The 25,311-nt window shown below is 31.7% G+C and overlaps 3 protein-coding genes across 7 annotated transcripts; 2 read left to right on the top strand and 1 right to left on the bottom strand.

The window, feature by feature from the left end:
* Window positions 1-1,369: 1,369 nt before the first annotated feature.
* emb (exportin-1 emb) lies at window positions 1,370-7,617 on the top strand. The gene is made up of 5 exons (XM_085202565.1): window positions 1,370-1,481; window positions 1,585-1,732; window positions 2,010-4,997; window positions 5,764-5,907; window positions 6,619-7,617. The coding sequence occupies exons 3-5, from the start codon at window positions 2,106-2,108 to the stop codon at window positions 6,763-6,765; spliced, it is 3,183 nt and encodes a 1,060-aa protein (XP_085058691.1). The 5' UTR covers window positions 1,370-1,481; window positions 1,585-1,732; window positions 2,010-2,105; the 3' UTR covers window positions 6,766-7,617.
* Window positions 7,618-9,414: 1,797 nt separating this feature from the next.
* Window positions 9,415-13,198, top strand: LOC146528817 (putative lipid scramblase CLPTM1). The gene is made up of 3 exons (XM_085202727.1): window positions 9,415-9,647; window positions 9,814-11,431; window positions 11,751-13,198. Exons 1-3 carry the CDS (start codon window positions 9,543-9,545, stop codon window positions 11,918-11,920), a joined length of 1,893 nt encoding a protein of 630 aa, XP_085058853.1. The 5' UTR covers window positions 9,415-9,542; the 3' UTR covers window positions 11,921-13,198.
* Window positions 13,199-14,071: 873 nt separating this feature from the next.
* Window positions 14,072-19,901, bottom strand: LOC146528818 (uncharacterized). 5 transcript variants are annotated; one of them, XM_085202732.1, is made up of 10 exons: window positions 19,678-19,901; window positions 19,155-19,577; window positions 18,613-18,681; window positions 17,969-18,097; window positions 17,232-17,473; window positions 16,979-17,097; window positions 16,033-16,078; window positions 15,812-15,868; window positions 15,102-15,196; window positions 14,072-14,755 (listed from the first exon to the last, which is right to left on the bottom strand). In XM_085202732.1, exons 1-9 carry the CDS (start codon window positions 19,765-19,767, stop codon window positions 15,103-15,105), a joined length of 1,269 nt encoding a protein of 422 aa, XP_085058858.1. In that variant the 5' UTR covers window positions 19,768-19,901; the 3' UTR covers window positions 14,072-14,755; window position 15,102. The 5 variants fall into 5 exon arrangements, with proteins under 5 accessions (XP_085058858.1, XP_085058857.1, XP_085058855.1 ...); XM_085202731.1 differs by having other exon boundaries at window positions 15,812-15,871; XM_085202729.1 differs by lacking the exon at window positions 16,033-16,078 and having other exon boundaries at window positions 19,678-19,900.
* Between the last annotated feature and the right edge of the window lie 5,410 nt (window positions 19,902-25,311).

The raw sequence follows: 25,311 nt of genomic DNA on the forward strand, positions 1-25,311 counted from the left end.
ATAGAACCTGAAATATGGATTTCAGGTTCTATTCCAATTAGAAGCCTAAAATACATTAAAGGGCTTATGAAAATTGACGAATGATGAATATTTGGAATACTGATCCGATATTCATAAGCAAAAGAAGACATTTTTTAAGTAAGTCCATTGATTTCTCGTCGAAGTCGGTTAACTTTGTTAAGGCGGCCGGACGTGATACAGCGGTATCGTCCACGAATAGGGCTAGGTTCGTGCCTGGGGAGTTTGGGATGTGGTGTGTGTACAGAATGTACAGAAGCGGTTGATTGTTTTCATTATTAAGTTATATATTTTTTTATGTTAAATTTTTTAAAGATCAATAATAGGCAGGACTTGTTAACGTTACTAATTCACATTTAAATTAACGTTAATTATCGGTAATTCCATAGAGATACCTAAGATATCGATACAATTTGGTAGCGATACTTGGTAACTTAACGGAATAATAACGTTATAATAAGATTAATTTTGCGTTAAATCTTAACATTAAACTTAGTGTTACTTCGAAAGTAGCGATAAAAGTATAAATCATCCTTTTATTTTGTTACCCTTATGCGACGTTGCCGTTAAATTTTATTTCACTACAATTGCTCATTTTGTTAAATAAAAATGAAAATGGGGCGTAAGTATTATGGACGTATAGTCCATAATACTTACGCCCCATTTTCACGCCAAAAGTCAAAAGAACAATAAATATTTTTTCATATAAGTAATTTACGTTAATATTGAAAATAGTGAATTACAGTTTAATGCGGCGGCTTAACTAAAATAGCTAATTAGTTTCATGGCGCAGCGGCACAAGGGTGTCACTGTAACGCGACGGTTGTGGGTTCGATCTAATTGAAATATTTATTTATGTTTATATTTCCATTTCTTCGCTCTGGTGTCGAGACAAAGCGCAGCGTTGAGTTTTGCCACTCAATGCATTCCCTCCAGAATTCGCCAGAAAGTGGGGAACGGAGTGTCTTAACACTAGGTTCCCTCTGCCTACCCTGCTCTGTTTGGGATACAACGTGAAGCTAAAAGAAAAAAAAGAAAGTTTCACATAATATTTTTTATAATGATAATAATTTTATTTAAATTACCTATTTAAGTTTTAAAAAACTACATGCTTAACGATTGTTAAACCAACGATGTACCTATATTCACAAAAAACAATCAAAACTCGGAATCAGACGAGAGCGACGTTAACAAAACAAGCTTATAAATTTTAACAATACCTAATGATACCGTAGGTAAAAATTATCTGAATATGAAGGTAAATATGCTACTTTTCAAATATCAATACCCGGAGTAACGATACCAACTTTTTAATGGTATTTCAAGCCCTGATAATAGGCTTAATTTATATATTTTTTTCTGGCCACACTGTTAGGGACAGACAATTACAAAGTTCAGCTCAAGCGTCGCGAACTGTACCAAATTTATTATAAGTCTTACTTTTCATTTGGATGTTCTAAAATGTATGTTTTAATTTATGTATATATCATATTCTTAAAAAGACAAGCTAGAGCAACATATTAAACATGTAAGCCACCATATTTATTTTGTTTTTCTGTTTTGTAGTCTGTGGTTTCTACTAGCTTCTAGTTACGAAGCATAGACATAACGACATGTACACTAGCTTTTTCAAGCATCACGAAAACGACGAAAACAACGGGCTAGTGTGTATGGAAGTGCATTTAACTGATTGCGCCGCAATTAATATTCCCGGGTAAGTAATAAAAAAAATTGTCATATTGTACTCTTTCGTAAATAAATTAAGCAGAACGTATAAGAGAAAATGTCATTGTTAATCTTACGGGTGTGTGCAATCTATATATCTTCATCCTAAACACGAGGATCTCTTCTTAAAACGGTACCTATTTCTTTTATATATTGTTTTTGTTATGCAAAATAAGTAATTTCATGTTATAATATCTTTTTGTATACTTACTTCTTCATAAGAGGTTAGACCATATATCTGATTAATTATACACTTTTTGTTGCAGAGTGGCGTGTGATGAGGAATGATTAATAAGAAGTCACAATTTATTTGGTTTTAATTAAGGGGAATAAGTAACAGTGAAGTTTTCATCACTATCAGAATGGCAACATTAGAGCAGCAAGCTTCCAAACTTTTAGATTTTAACCAAAAACTTGATATAAACCTTCTTGATAATATTGTTGGATGCTTGTATTCTACTGTTGGCGATCAACAGAGAGTTGCACAAGATATTTTAACAGCCCTGAAGGAACACCCGGATGCATGGACAAGAGTTGATACAATTTTAGAGTACTCTCAAAACCAAGAAACAAAATACTATGCCTTACAAATATTAGAGCAAGTCATACAAACAAGATGGAAAGTATTACCTAGAAACCAATGTGAAGGTATAAAAAAATATATTGTTGGTCTTATTATAAAAAATTCATCAGACCCTGTTACAATGGACGGCAATAAAGTATATTTAAAAAAATTAAATATGATATTAATTCAAGTGTTGAAAAGAGAATGGCCTCACAATTGGGAAACTTTTATAAGTGATATTGTTGGAGCATCTAAGACTAATGAAAGTCTATGTCAAAACAACATGGTTATCCTAAAACTCCTTAGTGAAGAAGTATTTGTCTTTAGCACAGGACAACTAACACAAACAAAGGCTAAGCATCTAAAGGACACCATGTGTTCTGAATTCAGCCAAATTTATACTCTGTGTCAATTTGTTCTTGAAAATTCACAAAATGCTCCTTTAGTTGATGCAACTCTTCATACATTATTAAGATTCTTAAATTGGATTCCATTGGGTTATATATTTGAAATGAAATTGATAAGTACATTAATATTTAAATTTTTAAATGTTCCAATGTTTCGTAATGTGACCTTAAGTTGTTTGACTGAAATTGCTGGTGTGACAGTGAGCAATTACGAGGAGCAGTTTGTTGCACTTCTTGTACAAACTATGGAGCAACTGGAAGTAATGTTGCCTCTTACAACAAACATACGAGAAGCTTACTCAGCAGGGAGGGACCAAGAGCAAGTTTTTATTCAAAACCTGGCCTTGTTTCTGTGTACGTATTTAAAAGAACATGGACAACTAATTGAAAGAAGAGGTCTCACTAATACATTGATGAATGCACTTCGTTACCTTGTTTTAATATCAGAGGTAGAGGAAGTTGAAATTTTTAAAATTTGTTTAGAGTTTTGGAATGCTCTGACTGCTGATTTGTACAAGACTGCACCATGTGCACATTCAGCTGGTTTGTATAGCATGGGGAAAAGTGTTGGTCGTAAAGCCTTGTATGCTGATGTTTTAAGTGGAGTCCGATATATAATGATATCTCGAATGGCTAAACCAGAAGAGGTATTGGTAGTTGAAAATGAAAATGGTGAAGTTGTGAGAGAATTTATGAAAGATACAGATTCCATTAACTTATATAAGAATATGCGAGAGACATTAGTTTACTTGACACACTTGGATTATCAAGATACAGAACGAATAATGACAGAAAAGTTACAAAATCAAGTGAATGGTACTGAATGGTCATGGAAAAATCTAAACACTCTTTGCTGGGCAATTGGATCTATATCAGGAGCTATGATGGAAGAAGATGAGAAACGATTTTTAGTAATTGTTATAAAGGAGTTGTTAGGTTTGTGCGAGCAAAAAAAAGGAAAAGATAATAAAGCTATTATAGCTAGTAATATAATGTATGTAGTTGGGCAGTATCCACGATTTCTTAGAGCTCATTGGAAATTCTTGAAAACTGTTGTAAATAAACTGTTTGAATTCATGCATGAAACACATGATGGTGTCCAGGACATGGCATGTGATACATTTATTAAAATAGCCTTAAAGTGTCGTCGTCATTTTGTTACCACACAAGTGGGTGAAGCCTGCCCATTTATTGAAGAAATACTTAGTACCATCAGTTCTATTATTTGTGATTTGCAGACATTACAGGTTCATACATTTTATGAAGCAGTGGGATACATGATCAGTGCACAAGTTGACCAAGTTGCACAGGAACAATTAATTGAAAAGTATATGCTACTTCCAAATCAGGTGTGGGATGACATTATTTCTCAAGCCTCTCACAATGTTGATATTCTCAAAGATCCTGAAGCTGTAAAACAACTTGTAAGTATACTTAAAACTAATGGACGGGCCTGCAGAGCATTAGGTCATCCATATGTAGTTCAGTTAGGAAGAATTTACTTGGATATGTTGAACGTTTATAAAGTAATGTCGGAAAATATAAGTCAAGCAATCTCATTAAATGGTGTGGTGGTAACAAAACAACCTTTAATAAAAAATATGAGAATAATAAAAAAAGAAACCTTAAAGTTAATAGCAACTTGGGTGTCTCGATCGACAGACAATAGTATGGTCTTGGAGAATTTTATTCCGCCTTTATTAGATGCTGTTCTCTTGGACTACCAAAGAACAGCAGTACCGGATGCAAGAGAACCCGAAGTGCTATCATGTATGGCAGCTATTGTTTATAAGTTAGGAAGCCATATAACATCAGAGGTACCAAAAATTTTTGATGCAGTTTTCGAATGTACTTTAGACATGATTAACAAAGATTTTGAAGAATACCCTGAACACAGGACTGAATTCTTCTTATTATTACAAGCAGTGAATACACACTGTTTCAAAGCATTCCTCAGCATACCGCCGGCACAGTTCAAACTGGTGTTGGACTCGATAATATGGGCGTTTAAGCACACAATGAGAAACGTAGCTGACACAGGTCTTCAGATTTTGTACAGATTATTACAAAATGTTGAACAACACCCGCAGGCAGCACAAAGTTTCTACCAAACATATCTATGTGATATTCTGGAGCATGTATTCAGTGTTGTAACAGATACTTCACACGGTGCTGGCCTTACCATGCATGCAACTATTCTTGCATATATATTTTCTTTGGTGGAAACTGGAAGAGTTTCTGTACCGCTTGGACGCAATTCTGATAATGTGCTGTATATACAGGTAAGAATTAGTTTTATCATAATACTACCAACCAGACTGCAGCTTCGCCCATTTAAAGTTATTGTCATTTTATAGCCAAATTATATAAAACATTAACCTAAATTGAAGTCTATGTGTTATTCTGATGTATAAGCTTTCACATTCGTAATATTAGAAAGATTTACTTTTGGTAGGCCATTATGGCACAGCATCTGACAGTAAACACCAGGTTGTTGGTTGATCTATTATTATTTCACCCCTCTGATAGGATAAAAGCGTTAGGATTAGGATAAAGTTAGCCCTGCCCATTTATATGCAATGTCTACAATTTGACTGGAAAGTAAACAAGTGTGGAAAGTAAACAACAACAGTGGGTCGACAATATTATGTGCTACTTATAAGAAACAGCACGAACCTGAAAATATATCATACCAGCGGCCCGCTCGCGGTTTCAACGGCGTGAACTATGTTATTATTAATTTCTGTCTCCATGACTACGTCCTAGTGACGTCCATGCAAAATTTGAGACTCGTAGCATTTGTAGTAATGAAGTTTCACACAAACTTTCGACCCCAAAAACAACCCCTTAGAAGTCGAATATTGCAAATTCCCGTCTTAGCGAGCACCTACGTCCTATAAGTAACTCCTATGCAAAATTTGAGATTCCTAGCACATGTAGCTTCTGAGATTTCGTGATGAGTGAGTGACCTTTCGATTTTATATATATAGATATAGATATAGATTACCTTACAATTTAATATAATTACTTTATTTTATATTTTTACAGGAATATGTGGCTAACCTACTCAAAACTGCATTTCCACATTTGACAGACAATCAAGTAAAAATAACTGTTCAAGGGTTGTTTAATTTGGACCAAGATATACCGGCTTTTAAAGATCATCTCAGAGATTTCCTAGTGCAAATAAGAGTAAGTTTAATAATTTGTAATTTATCTTATAATTATAGGCTTACTATTAAATAAATATAGTTGGCCATCGCATTGCATCGCATTAAGCAAATTACCAGGAGAGACAAAATATGTTTTTATAAAACTATGAGTAATATTTTTATGTTTTTACAATTTTGAAAAATGGTTTATGTTCTCTACTATAAAACTATATTTTTTAACATTCTTGAATGGAATAAAAATGTATAAGTACATAATGACAATGGTAGCAGGTTTATACTTTAAGCCGACGATATCATCAAATTTGCAATTCAGACTCTTAAAAATATTTAATTGAACACGTGTTTCACGGCTTATTAGAATTTACCCCCTAAACTGAAAATATTTTCATAAATATGTTTATTAAATAACTTAATAAGAAATTTTAATAAACATCTATTTAATTAATTAAGACCACCGTAGTGAAACAGTGCAATGTCGTGAAAAGTAACCGCGACTGTTTTGGCTTCAATTCCCACTCGGGGACTTTTCATTTTCATCGTTCACTTCAAGAACACAAAGCTCGGCGTTGAGTTTCCAACATGCAATGTCTTGATAATTGCGTGGGGAAAAATGTCTTAAGTCTGTTCCTTCTGCCTAGTCTGCTAGTCTGCGCATATACACAGCGTGAAAAAGATTTAATTTTATTTAATTCATATCTTATTTTATAAATATCTTCTATTTTATTTACAGGAATACACAGGGGAAGACGACAGTGACTTATATTTAGAAGAGCGACTATTTGCGTTGCGTCAAGCGCAAGAAGAGAAACGAAGGGTTCAACTATCCGTACCGGGCATTATAAATCCTCACGAACTACCGGAGGAGATGCAAGATTAATTTTAGTTTTAGTATGGAAGTTAAAGTGGTAACAGTTCACTTAACACAAAATAATAAATTAATAATATAAGAATAGATATTCTTCTCACTTAGCGATTTATCAATATATATGTTATATATATAAATATTTGTTTTGTCTATTTATATCAAACAAAGTTTGAGTTTAGGTGTGCTTATTTGATTTAAATCTACATAATTTCTTTTGATGATTATTATGTTAGAAACAGTATTTATGAAATTAATTTAAGCAGGTCACTAATTGCATTTACAATTTGTAACAGTAGGTACAATAGAGTCCTGTTTTAGTGGACTGTTATCATTGAGGCAGATAATAATCTTATGCTTGTCGTAATAATACCTTGCTATGTCAGTTTGTACAAAGGATCGCCTGAGACGATGGAAGATGATGTATGGTAGTGGCAAGGTTACACAAGGAACCTGCGTAAAGGTATATCCTACAAGCATGAGAAGTAGTGTATGGCCTTTTTTTTTAATTAATAGGGGAAAAATCATGCAACAATCTACATTGCTAGAGGATAATTCCAGAAATAACTGTTTCTGTTCAATATTACTTTGGATTTTTTAGGTTATGAAATCTCTGTGATGGATCCAGTGTGGGATGTGCAACATGTGCGCTATGGAATCTGAGTATTATGAGTAGATTCTGGAAAAACAACTTTATAAAGTGAATTGCTGTTAGTAACGTTTTTTTTATGTTTTGTTTAATGTTGTCAACACTAACTTTATAATGATTTGGGAATCGAACATTCACGGTTACCAAATGCGTTTTGGGTCCGATTTACTGTCGAATCTTTCAATTTGTGTTTGAAATAAACAGATAATTATATAAAACCGTTTATACTTTATTTATAAGCTTTAATTTAAATTGAAATCTTCTGTCCTTGTCCTTGTTTGCTTAGTTTAATAATACTTTTTTTCGTAACCATTTCACGCTTAAAATATATGTTACCGGCAATATAATACAATTTGGTAATCTATACAATACTTCGCCAATTTATAGAATATCTAAAACGTGAAGGTATGAAATATTATTTACTTTATACTTTGCCTAGGTATTCTATAAAACACTAATGTATGTAAAAGACGACTGCGAAGAAGGGGACGTGCGCAGGCTGGCAATAAATGTGTTTTGACGTCTTTACTAGCTTCCATTTTATGCAGATTTTTAATGATAATTCCACATGTACTAAAGCCACCGCAGATACAGATGTATGTGCATGCTAAAAGTTTCTACCCTTACCTAACTTAAATACTGTTAAATCTGTAACTCGAATATGGACCAACATGTATTTATTTTACACAATGTCGGTGGAACAGCAAGTCGCTTGTATAATCCCTAGTAGACAAATATTCATATTATTTCATACATTGCCTGGACATATTGTATAGAATACTGAAATTATACGTACACATATACTTAATGGATATAATATGAAAAGTACGTATTATTTCTCTAGAACCAGTTAGCTTCTAGACAAGTGTAATCAGCATCTGTGACGACGACTGCGGTTGTGAAATCAATTAATTATTATTTTCGTTTCTTCACTATTTGGCGCCCCTTTTTAGAGCTGCGCCCGGGGCATTATGACACCCTTGGCAACAACCCCCCCCAAAGCCCCTCCCCCCTCACTATGCCACTGAATTAGTAATGAGTATTTAGTAATACACTACTGCGTTTACTGGTTCTTTTGCACAATCGTACTTAGTAATAAGATAACTAATAACGCTCCTAACGTATACATTTCGTGTACCTACACTGTCTCGGACCTACCTAATTGGCGGAGTGCGTGTCGTGTACCTACGTAGATCAGTTGGTTACCTCTATGTGGTTCGGCCAACCTTTTAAAGTTACTATTTGCTGCTGATGTGTCTTTTCTTGCTTAAATTACATTTATACAAATTAAATTGTACAATAAATGTTTTATAAGTTATTTTTATATTTTGTTATACGTTACGAATGTTTCACTGAAAGGAAGACTTCTTCAATTTTTAAGATTTTTTACTTCGTAAGTATAAAAACGGAACCCTCATAGAATCATACAAAGGTTCTGCTCTTTTTATTTATAAAAAATATATTCTTTAAAGAAACAATAATTACTGTAATTTAAAATATAATCCGAGGCCACCGTGGCGCAGGGGTACAAGGGTGTGGGTTCGATCCCCACTCGAGGAAACGAAATATTTACTTAAATTTATATTTTACTTACTTAAATTTATATTTCCGTTTCTTCGCTTTAGTATCGAGGCAAAAGCGCGGCGTTGAGTTCCTCCACTCAACACAGAATGCCTCCAGAATTCGGCCGAAATTGGGGAACTGAGTGTGTTAACACAATAGTGGTACTGACACTTTTTTCTATTCACCTCTTGTAGGGTATTTATAGACCCCACTTACTGTTTAATAGAAATTACATAAATTTTTGACTTTTATTATATATAACTAGTATAAAAAGAAAATTATTACTGTGAGGTAAATGTAAAAGTAACCACTTCAAAATATATAGATTGTTTTATATTTAAAGTCAAGAGCATTATCAAAATATAACGTCTAAAAATGTTTCTATTCACCCCATTTAATCGTATACTTTTATCTCATTACTTGCAACATTTAAATACAATTTTTATTGCTGCTAACACATCAAATTGACATTTTAACATCCATGATATTGCTGAAAATCTATATCACATTGCAGCAAAATCAATGAAAGGAATTCGTATTTTTTCTTTGACTTAACATACTATTTATCTAATACGACAAAATGGATAATGCTAATGAAGAAACCTCATCAAATGATTCCGCAGATAAGCTAGTTCCTACTAATAACCCTCAAGAAGTTCAGTCAAACGTAAATGATAGTGTCGATGTAAGTAAAAAATGTTTTTTGTACCATTTTCTTTTTATAAGGTACTGGTGTAGTAAAATATTGTAAAAATACAAAGATTCGTTAAGCTCAGTTTTGTTTGGCTTTTTATGTTATGCTTGACAATACCAAGAAATGAATCAGGTCATAAAGATTTTATTCCTTTCAGATTAATGCCCAGATAGACGAGCAACGCCGTCAGATGCAACCTACTAAAATGGAATCTTTTTTTGCAATTACGAAGTCCTTAATTATTAGAGCTTTAGTCGTGTATTTTATTACTTCAATGTTTCGTCAACCATCAGCACCTAAAGCTGATGTAAACAGTCCAACAGGAGTTACCCGCTCTCCTGCAATTAACATGTTTGCCAATGGAACAGTATTAGACATGTATGCATATCTATCAGAAAAGGAGTTCTATAATGTTGATGAAGGTGAGCTTATTTGGAAATTACCTGGCCTGGTATATGGAGACTGGAATACTGGACCAGCAGGTGATGGGACATTCACATACACAACTAGTTTTGTTCCTTCAGAGAGTCTTAAAAATAATGGGTCTATTTATCTTCATGTATATATTGTACCATCAGGAAAATCTCCTGATTCCAAAGACAAAAGCAATTATGCTGGATCTTACATAACATATGGTAGAAAAATGGTAAATAAATATAAAAAGTTGAAATATCTAAAAACACATAATTTATTAACTGGAGAAACAGAAAAATCAGAAGAAGAAATTATGAAAGCAGAAACACTAAAAGAAGAAATAGTTTCTCATTGGCATCCAAATTTAACAATTAATTTAGTTACTGATCAAACTAATTGGATGCAAGGCAGTGTACCACCACCATTAGATGAGTTTATATATTTCTTGCCTGATGGAAAACAATACAAACCGGCAGTATTTCTCAATGACTATTGGAATATGATGAGAGATTATGTGCCACTTAACAATACATTGGCTGTCCTACAATTGCAACTTACATTTCAACCTTTAAGTCTTTTTAAATGGCAACTTTACACTACACAAGCTATGCGTGATAAGTTGAGCATGTTTTCTGCTTTAGGTGCGGAAGAACAAGATGAAGACCAAGATACAATTAAAGAGTTACTCTTAGACACATCACCTTACTTATTAGCATTGACAATATCAGTGTCAATCCTTCATTCAATATTTGAACTTTTAGCTTTCAAGAATGATATTCAATTTTGGAGCAATCGACAGTCACTTGAAGGTCTGTCTGTAAGATCTGTGTTCTTTAATGTATTCCAATCAACTGTGGTGCTTCTTTACGTGTTGGACAATGAAACTAATGTTATGGTCAGAATTTCATGTTTCATTGGCTTATTGATTGAAATTTGGAAAATCAACAAAGTAATGGATGTTAAATTGAATAGAGAGGACAGAATATTTGGGCTGCCTAAGTTAACTTTCAGTGATAAAGGTTCTTATGTGAAATCGAGTACCAAAGAATATGATACTTTAGCTTTCCAGTACCTTAGCTGGGCTTGCTTCCCCCTGTTGTTAGGGTATGGAGTTTATTCTCTACTTTATCAAGAACATAAAGGATGGTACTCATTTATTTTAAACATGATGTATGGTTATCTTCTGACATTTGGCTTTATTATGATGACACCTCAACTATTTATAAACTATAAATTGAAATCAGTTGCCCACTTGCCATGGCGTATGATGACATACAAATTTTTAAATACATTTATTGATGACATCTTTGCATTTGTTATAAAAATGCCAACAATGTATCGTCTTGGATGCTTTAGAGATGGTAAGTAACTCATTGTTTCTTAATATTTTCAAACTTTAATTATTTTGCGCATATAGCAAGGTAGACAGAGGGAGGAATGTTAATATACCACATTCTCTATCTTCCTCTCAATTTCGGCGGACGGCGTCACCGTGCTTTGTCTCCTAGAGTGAGAACAAAAATAAATTAAGTATGAACACTCCAAATAGGGATTAAACTCACAGTAGTTGCATTCATAGTCAGATACTGTCCTGCTACACTACATGAATTCTTGAACTCGCATTTGAAATAATTTCATTATTGGACATCATTTTAACAAAATGAATTTATTTTGCTACAGATATTGTTTTCTTCATATTTTTGTATCAACGTTGGATGTACAAAGTTGATCATAAGAGAGTCAATGAGTTTGGCTTCTCTGGTGAAATGGAGCAGCAGCAAAAGCAATCAGGAAATGGCAATCTTGCCCTCACTGAAGGTGATGAAACAGCAGACAAGAAAAATGATTAATTAATAGTTAAAGTTTAGCTAGATAAAGTGAAGATAAAGTATTATAAAATATAAATATAAACTTTATGTTGCTTGCTATTAAGCATTATACATTAGACACAAATTTGATAATGATAATTTCCTTTTAATATACATTTTTAGGTATCTTTATAATAATTATACATTAGATTATAATATTATTACATTATGTTAAAATATTATTACTTAATATTATATCTCGCATAATTCTGATTCAAATTAAATTAATTTTAGACATTGACAAATTATGTTTTTATATGAATGGTCAAAATGATATTTTCTATATTTGGTATTACTACTGATTTTGTTTTATATGATATGCATATATAATTTTGATTAATGAGTATGTACTTCTTATACAAAATCCATTTGATAATTAGTATTACTTACTTATGTGACTGTTTTTTTACCAAATATAGCATTTATCTAATCTCTAAACTAGAGAACAATCCAAAGTAATATATAAATATAACAATAATTTACTACTCCAAGTACCAGCCTTTTAAACATTTTGATTTTAAGTCAAGTTTCAAGATTGGATATTCTAATTATTCTTATATTCAATATATATAACTTTTTATTTTATAATAAATATGCCAAGTAAGCCAAAGTTTACTTGGCTTATTTATCCACATTATTTTAAATATTCAGCATTCTTCCATACTATATTAAACTATAAAAGTTACAGGAATGTTTTTAATATTATGCAAATAGCTTACTGGAGATATTTTTTTCAATCAACGTACACTTTAATATAGTAATACGCTGTAGGAAATTAATGATAAGCATATACAAATTAAAATGTAGATCTATCTGGGCAGGAGCTCAAGTTGTGTGCTTAGTGATAACAGAATAGAATGTTTCATTGTAATCTGGTACATTTGTCAAGGGTATAATTATATGATAGTTTAATTATCATAACAACCATATAAGTATGCTAATTATTTATTAGAAGTTTTGTTGAGAAATATATATTTTGAATTAAAGTAAAAATGAATGCAATGAAAACTTGCAATCAACATGATATTAACTACATGTAACTCAACTCTGAACTCTATGGCAGTTATTTTTATAGAATAATGTCTGATTTATAAGATTTTCTCTTAATCTGTCTTTCACTTTAAAATAAAATTTCAATTCTTCATATAATTTAAGGTTTAAAATTTATTAGAATGCATTTATTTATTATATTTCAATTAAATGTTACAGTAAAATCTTTTGATAATTATTCTCGATTAAATAAAATATTTGTGTTGTTTTGCTGTTATTTTTTACATTTTTATGATGAATTCATAATAACAATTTTATAATGACATAATGTTTTCCAAAATATGATAATTCAAGGCTGATAATAGGCAAAACTAAAAGAATATTATCCTTTTTTTGGTATTTAAATTTTCAATAATCTTAATATATTTTAAATCATCAAAGATCTTATCATATTAATATATTGTACCAAATTGTTGTTTGGTTTGAACGGGCTGTTGTCTCTGAATATATTGTTAAAAAAAATTCAATCAATGTTTAATTCACTGTATTTTACTTTATTATATGTATATAAACTTTTAATATTTCTAATTTTCTCTTTGATTATAAATTATAGTTGTGCGAGGACTATGAAAGTATTCATAAGTCATTTTAACTTATTGAAAATTAATATTTATGTGTATTAAAATGTTGTTCTAAGTTGTTGTGTTTATTTTATATCTTGAAAAAAATCATATTTTACTCAAGGGTGACTGATATGGTTGTTAATTTGTTATCAGGTAGTGCTCAGAATCCATACTATAACACAAAAGGCCATGAATTTAACGATTATATTCTTATTTTATCGCTACAATGTCTTACGAGCGAGTTCATATTATGTCGATATCTTACAGCAACTTCTAGGTGTTTTTTTTGTTTAAAAAACGCTTTATTTTGCGTAATACACATAACATACATATATATGCGTCCACTAGAGATTGTTTATGCTTATTATTAGAATAGCATAAATTTCTACTTTCCGCAACATTTGTTGATTTAACAAAGGGTGTTTTCACACATTTCTTGATTTGAAAAGGAGGCCACAATTTAATCGTATATTTTCTCAGAATAAAAAAAATATTTAGGGTAGGTATGTGATGATAAAAATTTTAATTCTCGTTTATTATATTTATTAATTTATTCAATCATCTAGTACGTTAATCAACTAGGTAACACAATTTTTAATACAGATCTGTTGAATGGCAATGAAATATAACTATTAAGTTGAAACTTTAACATAATGAAGAAGATTATTACAAAAAAATATTAAAAAAATATCCTATAAAGTATTGTCCCTCCAATTATATTGAATATGAAAACTTTGTTTTTATATTACATACATTTAACGGGGTACTTTCAGGCATAAACTTCCCCCTAACATAAAGTATATAATTATAATATATTGTATAAATATATACATATAACACATAGAACATATATTAGCTATGCTGCTTATACTCAATAATAATAATAATTTGGTAATAGTAAAGATATTAAAGGTAAAGGTACTAATAAAACCGGCACGTCTGCAGCTGGCCACGGACGTGTCAGTATGCTAGCCAGTGACTCAAGTGAAAGGAGAAGAAACAATAATAATAAAAAAATTATAATAATAATGTGGACGCTCTTTTAAATATTTAAATTTTAAAGAGCGTCCACATTATTATTATGAGTTGACAAGTAAACATTTTATTAATATGGCGCCCGAGTCGTTCGTGTAGAGGTTCTCCGGGCCACACGTGTTCTCCTAGAAGAAGCAGTAGCCTCAAAAGCCCAACTCGGTTGTGGTGCCTGCGATCAAATGTGTCATCAAAATAATTTTGACTAGTACCTACAGTTGTATATAGCACAGCTAATTGATTTGTTAAATAAAATTATTTATCACATGTTGTGGCCGCACAGTCTGACTGTTCACGTGACGTTTGTGAGATGATTGATGATTTCGATGGTCACCCTGGGGTAATGAAATTTTATTTTTCAACCCCTCGATCTGGTAAAAAGACATGGCGCGGCGTTGAGTTCCGTAAGTCTCAAACATTGGACGGAAAAATGGGAATGGTGTTTATACTGTGCACGTATGTACATGCATATATTATGATAACGTGTACTAGATTTATATATATTATAAACAGCTTACTTCAATAGTCAGATCCACTACCGGAATCGAAGTCGTAAGGATTGTACTCATCGTAGTTGGAGTATAAGTATCTGGTGTAGTTAATCTCGTCGTCTCTAGAAAACCAATGATCATTATGCTAATGTCAAATTCCTCAGGAGCCTATTATGTATAGGCACAGGGAGGGGGAAGCCGTATACAAAAATAGAGAATAAAGGCAAAAATGAAAAACCTTTTACTCTAACAAATGTAATTAAAGTTGAAAAAACTTGATTTTTCTTAATTTAATAGCTTCATAGCTTCACGCTTTATCCCTAGCGCGGTAGTCGGAGAGAACGGAGCGCCAAACGCTACATACCTCTACATACCTCGTTCGCCTCGTCCACCGTCACCTAATTTAAGTAACAGAGCTTCTAAATTAAATTGTTTAAACCTAATAAAAAAAGACAATTTAAATAAGTTCTTAATTTAAATTGTTTTTTTTTCATTAGAATGGTAAGAAAATCCCGGCTCGTTAAATTACTTTAGGGTAGCTCTACACGCTAAAATCATTCATGTGAAGATTTACATTTTGGACATTAAACATTTTTTCGACTTTAATAAGTACTTGAAGCCAGGCCAGCCGTTTGACGTTGAAAAATGTTTTATTTTAAATAAAATTATTTGACCTTAACATGTCACGTAAGACTTGGAACTGTTTAGGTTTTTAAGTATGAATTGGTTTTACTTACTCCTCTTCCTCTTCCCAAAAGCTTTCATACTCACTGTCTTCTTCTTCTGATTCATTTCTTCTATAACAAAACATATACACATTTAATACATCTTTTGTGAGTATTACAACATGTACAAAATGTTTTACTATAAAAGTATAATGATAATATATGCATAAAAATAAATAAAAACAAAAACTTTAGCAAGCAAATAGATAAATCAGTTTACAATGAAACCATACCGTCTTTTTCTCGCATTTTCTTGTAACACTCCATTGGACTCAATCTCTGTGAACAACACAGCTTCATAAAACTTTAAATTATATGTGATATTTCATATTGACATTATATTATAAAGTTATATAGGGTATTCCAAATCAAGTTATTTTATATAAATATAGCACGAAAACGATTACGAAGCTGCCTTGAACACTTAATACATTGTACATAAATAATCATTTCATAACATTATATTGAGGTAATTTCTTTGTTATTTATCACAAATTAAACAAATGAAAATTGCTATTTTTGTAAGTTAACTTTAGTAACATAATATATATAAAAGGACTTGTCCCCAATGACTGGGGTAAGACGCACGCACAGCCGTAACCGCTGATGGTAGAAACGTGAAATTTGGACAGATGTTTACTTTCGTAATCTGGACATCCACTAAGAAGGGATTTTGAAAAATTTTAACCCTAAAGGGATGAAATAGGGGCTTAAAGTTTGTATGGATTTTTTTTTAAATTGGCACCCTTTTTGATAAAATTTGAAATTCAGACTTTTAAAAATATTTAATTGAACACATGTTTCATGGTTTATTAGAATTCACCCCTAAGGGTGCAAATAAGCAAGCGAAGCTGCGCTCCTCCGCTAATGTATATATATGGTATTGTATTAGTGAACATCTCTACTGAACATGGAACGGCGGGAGGTGGAGGACGGAGCTACAAATAGCTACGTGGAATAGAGGCCGTAGCGTTTGGCGCTCCGTTCAAGACCTCCCAACATCCAATAATGTTAGTTATGCACTATTTTGATTATGAGAAACTGTTTAAACTATCAATTATTTTAAAAATATTGAACAAGACAGTTTTCTTAATAAAATAGAAGAAAAAGATATCTTTGTATGTATGCATAATGTATATGTAGTATTTAATTTTTAACATTTAGTATAGTTTATATTACCAATCCGAGCTTTGAGCGTTTCCTGTCTTTTTTGCTTCATTTCTGATGATAACTTTTCAACCATTTTCTCAATAAATGAATCAAGAGCCAAGGTCCTACATTCTGACTTTATTGGCGTTCTGAAATCATAGGAATATATTATACGCGGAGGCACAATGTCTGACTGTTTAATCGCGGCGGTTATGCGCCCAATCCCTCCACCTATACTGCGGGATAAAGCAAAAATGTGAAGCAAAAAATATAAATAGCTGACCGGCAAATAGGGCAGTCCTTCTTCTTTTTCTTCCACATTGTGATGCAGTACTGACAAAATGTATGTGAACAGTTGAGCGTTGTCGGATTTATAAATATTTCTGCGCATATACTACACTGTAGTTCATCTACCATTAAATCCCCAATTTCCTCTAATTGCTTGGAACATTCTACAGATGCTGATGTGGTATTTTCTAAAAGAATGCTTTTTTCATGTTTAATATTTTCAAGTTCACTTGTAACCTGAAAAAGATAATCGAAAATAGATCAATCGAAATTACGTTTATATTTTTTAATTAAAATACCAGCTACCAGAGCTAGGAAACGAAAATATTTAACATTTCATTCATCCTAGTGAGAATCAAACCCACATTCGTCATATTTACAATCACACTTTTTTGAATGTGAAAAACTATGATAAGGGCATGGGGGTAATTCTACAATTAGAGACACTCGTGTTCATACAGAGATACTCATATTTGTACACTATGATTATATAATTTTTGTATTTATTGAGGATCATGTGTAATATGAAACTGTTGAGGGATATACACAGCACAGTTTCTGATTGTAAAATCGACCGTTTTGGATTGGATTCTCACTTGGGAAAATAAAATGAATTCAATAAATTCATTTTATAGCTTTGGTAACAAGACAAAACGCTGAGTTGAGTTCAGCCTGCCTACCATGTTTTATGCAGGATAAAATGTGAAGCTAAATAAATGTACAATAACTTACTTTTGTCAACTGATCTTGTAATGACGATATAGTTTCAGTAGACTGCTCCGCTTGTTTTTGTATTCTCTCATTTTTTAGGGCCGCTAGTTCCTCTGCTGTAGCTGCCACCTTTGCCTGAGAATTTATTAACTATCTAAAGATTAATGCATATGTTTCTCGTTTGTCATTACATAAAAAGTTACAATTTATGTTAAGAGGATAGGAAAATAATTAATATTTCACTTCCTCGAAAGAGAATCAAACCCACAACTGTCATGTTATCTCATTTTCCATTTTATTTTTGAAATGGTTTTTTTTATCAAAACATTCCAACCTATAATAGTATTGTAAATAAGTAAATTATGTCATAATGTCAGTATAAAAAAATGCAATTTATAAAATCTTCAAAAAAAAGGCAAAGAAGGTAGTGTTAAGGCAGTTAGGGAATAACTGCCGAAAAAATTTAGAGCTGTTACGTGTTATAGAATTCATAGCCGTGACTTGTCTACAGGATTGGAGAAATAAGAATAATTTTAATATAATGATTGCCCGAGTGAAGATCAAATCTACCACTATTGTGTTAATAGGTTGAGATCCCATTGCTTATCAGGGATCTGTTTCTTCAATGAAACTTATATTTAAGAAAATAAAAAATTAAACATTACCTTTAACTCTGAAATAGCATCCTTTTGTGATTCAATTAGTTTCTTACTCATTTCTTCTTTTTCATGTCTCTACAAAAATAAGTGGAGTTTATTTTACATTAATAAAAAAGTAATTTAATAACATTTCCAAATCACATAGTGGGCATTGTAATAAAAGACTTTTATGTCACTGATATTTTCATTTTACTCTAGGTAATAGCAAACACTCCATGGTTCATCATGGACTCCCAACTCCACCGTGACCTAATGGTGCCCACTATGAGAGAAGATATATCAACTAGAATAAAAACCTCTTTGACCATTTTCTTTTTATAATATTCTTTTTAGCTAGATGTACAAGCTCATGGTGGTTTTTTATTTATTTAATTTATTTAATAATATAATTAATACAACTTGACTTGACTGTTGTAACAGTAAAGTCAAGAAATAATCATGTGTGATTATTTCACAGTTTAATTTTAACAAAGGTCAATATTTATACAACTTTACACTATATATATTTCACACTATATCTTATTATTTATTACATTGATTTTTCTAACCATATTAAGATTCATTTGTTCCACTAATATTTTTTTTGTGTTCTCTAATTTCTTGTTATCATGATTTTTCTCTTCTATGTGCTTAAATTCATTGTTTTGGAGTTCTTCTAATTGACTTGTTACTTCATTTATTAAAATAGTTTTATCTGCATCGAGTTTAATACGTTTTCTGGGTGTAGGTCCTTCATCTTCACTTAAAAATTTATATATAAAGTCATGGCCAGCATCTAATGTTATCGTATCACCATGCTTTATGGCAGTAACATTTCCTTTACCTACGCTTGTGTTGTTAACGTGAATTCCAGACGAACTGTTATCTTCTATAATCCAAGAATCATCTTTTTTCATTAATTTACAATGGTGCCTTGATATCGTTAGGCATGGAATTTGTAATGCATTACTAAGTCCACGACCGATAGAAAACTGGAAAAATTATAATTTTTAACATGTTTATTTTTATTTTCGTTTGTAAATGTAAACTTTTTAAAATATTGTTTTATAAAGCGCATATTAAAATGCTTACAGATGGTGTCGTTAATTTGATTTCCTTTAAATGGCTAAATTCATTCGATAAAGGTTTACACGATATTAAACATGGACAAAACTGTTGCATTTTTAACAAATATTTGTAGCCGTAAACCAAGGAACATATACTAGCCGTAATCTATGCTGAAGCTGAAATTAAAAATCTATTAAACAAATACCAGTGGCAGTTAATTAGTATCGTACTTATGACATTTGGCACGACATAGATAATATTATTCTAGTTTGTATAAACAATGTATGTTATCTATGACCAAATAATGTCTTTTTTAAAACCAGCGTTTAAAGCTGAAATTTTGCTGTGAGCCAGGACATTGTAAAGTACGTTCATTGAAGTGGCGTCTACGAACTACGCTTATTTATTTAAAAAAATGGACTTAATTAGAAATGAGTTGATACGGACAATAATTACAATTAGTGTAGAATAATGATAAGCATGTGAAGGAAAATGATGCAGTGCTGTGGTATCAACATTACTTAGTATGATTGACTTATTTCTAGTGGATCGGTATGTTGATGGTCAAGTTATGGACACGCGCAGGCTCAGGATGTCCTGGGAACTGACCAATATGCAATCGTTGCTAAAATAAGGGGTCTGTTTTCATTTTGAGGCAGCCGCATGTAGATATCCAAACTTGGAGTCGAATTATCGCATAAGAAGCTGGAGGTTTTAAGATCCATTGATCAGAGAGAAATAAGTCCTTCAAAGTATTAGACACTTGTGAAACAGGAAATGGAAATGTTGAAGTAGTCTCGCTCTGTCATTATATTTAAGAATTATATGAGGGAAGCAGCGACAGAAATTTATGAGATAAACGAAGGAGGTTTAAGTAAAAAGCACGATCCCACCATTTGGGTGGGATGATGAAGTGAATGACACTGTAGAGAAAAAGAAGAAAGTATTTTAGAATCATAAGGCCTCAGATAAATCTTTTTTAAAAAAAGAAAAAGTATAAGCTATAAAAGCACTTAATAATAAAAATCAAAAACAAAAACCGAACAAGCGCGAGTCGGGCTCTCCCACAGAGGGTTCCGTACAAAAATTGGAGGACTCGAGCATTTTCTGAAATTCAGGCTTAACTTAGCCAGAGCCTTTTCATCAGATACTTCACTTGAACTAGCGGCTTTTATACCAAATATTGTAGATGCTAGTTGCCCAATTTCATAATTCTAGGTTATACGGAAGTGCCCTATTTATTTTGATTCCCTTTAAAGTGTCGAAATATGCGTTTTTTGCCATATCTTTTCTCTACGTAAATATAGAAATATATATTTTGTATAGTAGAATAAAGTGTTGTTTAACACTTAAGTACAAAATAAATAAAATTATGAAAGGTTACAAGATGAAAAATTATAAGATAAGTAATTGCTTAATGACAATGAAAAATTAAGAAGATCACTATCCATTAGGTTTTGTTGTTATTAGGGATTTTATTTTTTTGCTATTTATTTATATTATGATGTTAGTGACAATAGCCAGTGTCCGTATGAATCAAGATTTTCAACTGCAACTTTTTAAAATATTTTTTTTTATGAAATGCTTCAAAAACTAAATGCTAAACTAGTGTATGCGTATAGTAATTAAAAAAGGAGTTAATTTTTATTAGGATTGCGTACAAAAAAAAAACAGAACTTCTACGATTAACGTCTTTATATCTATTCGTCTGTCACACTGAAATAGAGAGAAAAGAATACAGTGAATTAATTCTTTTGACACAATATTTGTGCTTATAAAGGCATGTCGAAAGTTGAAAGAAAGTTAATAAGACATTTGATAACTATTTCTGAAAATGTATCTTTACATGGATATGCATGGCAGTAGGAATCGGGAGCATTCCATAGTATAGTGGCCCTCTGAAATCCAGAGACAATCTTTCAAAGGGTGTAGTAAGGGCGCCTTTCTTTAATTTTACACATTTTGGACAAGACATTATGCCCTTTTTAAATCATCAACAGATCTATAATTTTATTGGATTTTTAATTATTATTACATCCTTCTTTCGGAATGGCGAAAGAATGGTGTAATAATAACAGTCAGAGCAAGACGAGGGTAGGTACATATAGTATTTGAAAGAAATTAAGAAAGGATAGAATGCTAGACCAATGTACCTAAATGGAATAGATATTCGAAAAAGCGAATAAAGTGATATTTCATTGCAGGTCAAAGGGAAGTACCTACGGTACTTATAAATGTTCAAGTGAGCTTAGAAATTTAAATTTGCAATGTCCTCTCAGTTTGGCTGAAATGAAATACAAATATAAGCACTTTTGTATGTATTTTTGTTGTGTTATATACCTATAAATTATCAATTTTCAGAGAATAAGCGCTTAAATTGTATAATTCCCGTCAAATTGTATAATTCTATGTCAGTAGGAAGTACACAGCTTTTGGCATAAATGCTCGTATCCTTTTTTTGTGTTGACTTAGAAGCTTACTGTTTTCAGTTCTCCAAGGGATTGTAAACCTGATCTGAGTGTATTTGATATTAATTTTAGATTGGTATTTCTTGGATTTGAGAAAAAGGGTCTTGATAGACGAGTAGAGACGAGGACAAATAGACGGATGATAAAGTGATCCTATAAGGGTTCCATTTTTTTGCTTTTGAGTTTTAAAATTGTAATTGAACTGAAAACTGAACTGAACTTTGTTTTAAAATTGAACATTTTTTCTTTTGTTAGTAATTTTATGATTTTACTGTATTACATATATTTTTTTTAATGAAGAAAGGCCATATGAGGCCGAACCTGGGCCATATACAGGGCCAATCGATATTTTGGCGTGAAGTAATGTCTCTCTCCGTTGATGACCCCCCCGTTTCTTTGAGGCCAACATGGCCATATTTAAATAAATATGTGTTATGCCATTCCAAAATACATCTATAAGAAATTATTCATAAATGTAAAAAAAACCGGTTAAGTGCGGGATGGATTCGCACACAGAAAGGAAGTACAACTTACTTAAGTTGGCAAACTTAAATATGCGGGCTTAAGCATACTCATTTTGAATGCAATGAACTACATATGCAGATGCAATTTAATGTTTTTTTTCTAAGAAATATCTAAAAAAAAATTACTTTTTACAATTTTCTCTTTATTTGTGCTATAAAACGTTGCTTCGTACCAAATTTTAAGATATTGAGCTTACGGAAAGTAACTTGTAGGTTTTGATTCCTTTGCGAGTTTTAAAAATTTGCCGCATGAACAGCGGCATCTTTTGATTCCGTTGGTTTAGAAATTTTATTTTTTCACAACTCCAAAGTAACAGTAGACCTGAGTAGACCTTGACACCTTGTTGGAAGGACAACAAAGAAACTCTTAGAGGATCACCTAAAGGGGCTCCGGTTTTTCCTTTCGTGGTACAGAATCCAAAAAGTGTGAAAAAATAACAATTTACGTATTTACTTCTTTAAATAATATAAAATTATAGTTAAATATGATAAAGCTTTTGATAAATTTAAATTTCATATTATGATTTGTTTGTTAATGAAATAATATGTATTAAAACTGATTGATGCTACGGATTGAAGTAACAAATATGAATATACACAGTTCTTAATTTTACAGAAGAATATTATTTCGAATTGTGAAAGTATTGTCCTTACCAATTAGTGCATACAGTCGTCAACAAGACGGTATTTTTAAGAATCTCAGCATTCAAAATTATATTACCAAGTTATTTCGTCAAGATTTTAATCGGCCAAGATATCCGTCCACGTATCTATTATACTGGAAGCTGTGAGCTAAGGATAAAGAGATGATGATAGTGAAAGCATATTTCTCGACGGATAAAACGAATAGATAGAGGTCTTTAATATAAACGAAGCAGACTTTAGTACTCTCGAAAAATGCAAGCGTGGCGGTCGGGTACACATTGAATTTTTAAAGCGCCAGTTTTGTGGCTTGTTGGCTGCGTGGGGGTTTCAAATATGTTTCCTGCTATTTTGCCTCGCCTCTTTACTTTACAGCACATAGTCATGTTTCATATATTTATACTTCTTTTTATTTTATAAGTGCCTCTAGAAATTTTTATTTATATAATCAAACTTAAAAATGTCTTACTATTTTATTAAACCATTGAGATTTGAACAGCAATTTGAGATCAACAATATTGATTTCAATACAATTATTGTTAACGCCTTCGTCATGTATATGGCTATTTAAGATAAAAATATTTTTTCACATCCGAGTTCCAGAGATTAGCGCGAATAAACAATTAAACAAACTTTTCAGTTTTATTGAAACTTATTATTGTTTTTAAAATAAAATAAAATTATGATAATAAAATAACATTTCCAGAAAAAAGTAAATGAGTTGTGTCGTCGGTCAGTGGTGAGGTCCGCAGCGGCTTCACTTCGGCCCTCAATATATCAACGTAGACAGGACGAAAATTGGACTGGACCCTTGTTAATGTCCCGCACTTAGGCCCTTTCACCCTTGTTTGTGATTATTTATTTAAGACTTATTGATACACCTATATCTATCACCTTACAAAGAGAAACATACAAACTTGGGACTCATCGATTTGCTTTCTATTTACCTATTATATATTTTTTATAAATAATTTTTAGTTGTACCCGCTCATTCTGCTGAATACGTCAAATGATTACAGAATAACAGAAATAAGTGGTTTAATGTTTACATCTTGCCTTATGTCATTTGGAAATGTTTGTAGTTGACAAATATAAAATAAAAAAATCAAAATTATATTATTTTGTTCGTTATGTATAATTTTAGTCCTTACGTGGATTGTTTTTATAAATTTAAAGTAGATACCTGTTAATTTTCAACACTCTGCCCAAAATAGGTACCTACTGTACTAATACAGTGTCAGAAATATTATTAACACGCGATGTCTCCAGAATACGGCTATAAGTGGGAAGCGGAAGTGTCTTAACGTTTAAATACGAGTCTTAACTTAACAGCTTGAACCTAAAAAATAATAATTAATTAAAAAATAAATAAATAAAAATAAAATATCATTAGGTACCTATGTAGGTGAGTTTAGGCTAAGTATATTATCTCTATATAAAAGAGCAATTTCATATTAAGTTAAATTCATTAAGTTGAATTCTATAAATCACTAAGATTTTTCTGTCTAAAAAAATAAACATAACTATTCTTCAAAGTGCGAATCGAACGCACAGTCATCGCGCTTACAGTAAGACGTTGTCTCGCTACGCCACGATTGCCTCTGTCTTTCTTTCATTTTGTCGGTAAAATGAAGTAAATTTAAATTTAAAACGTTTGTGTTACGAATATAATTTATAAGAAAAATCTTTTTCCCGTATATTTCGTGTAAGTACTGCATAATGTAATGCGAGGTCACGCATGCAAGCGGAAGGTGCGATCTCGGAGCACACTTCGCGCATGGAGAGCGGCTCCCTGGAGCGTGGTATGACCTACACTAGACGAGTGGACCTCCCTAATAAAATATATGTTGGGATTTCACGTACAATTTTTCTTTCTTTTAAAATACCAGAATGTTTTTTATGTACATTCATCAATATATATTTTTTAATTTTATATACTCTAGGCACTATATTACTAGGTGTGGAATATTTAATGGATATTTTTATCGTGCTTTAGAAATGATTTTATTAGAACGTATATTTTA

This window comes from Heliconius melpomene, chromosome 19, assembly GCF_056956725.1.
Source record: "Heliconius melpomene rosina isolate 202511_hmr_F chromosome 19, ASM5695672v1, whole genome shotgun sequence".
Lineage (NCBI taxonomy): Eukaryota > Metazoa > Arthropoda > Insecta > Lepidoptera > Nymphalidae > Heliconius > Heliconius melpomene.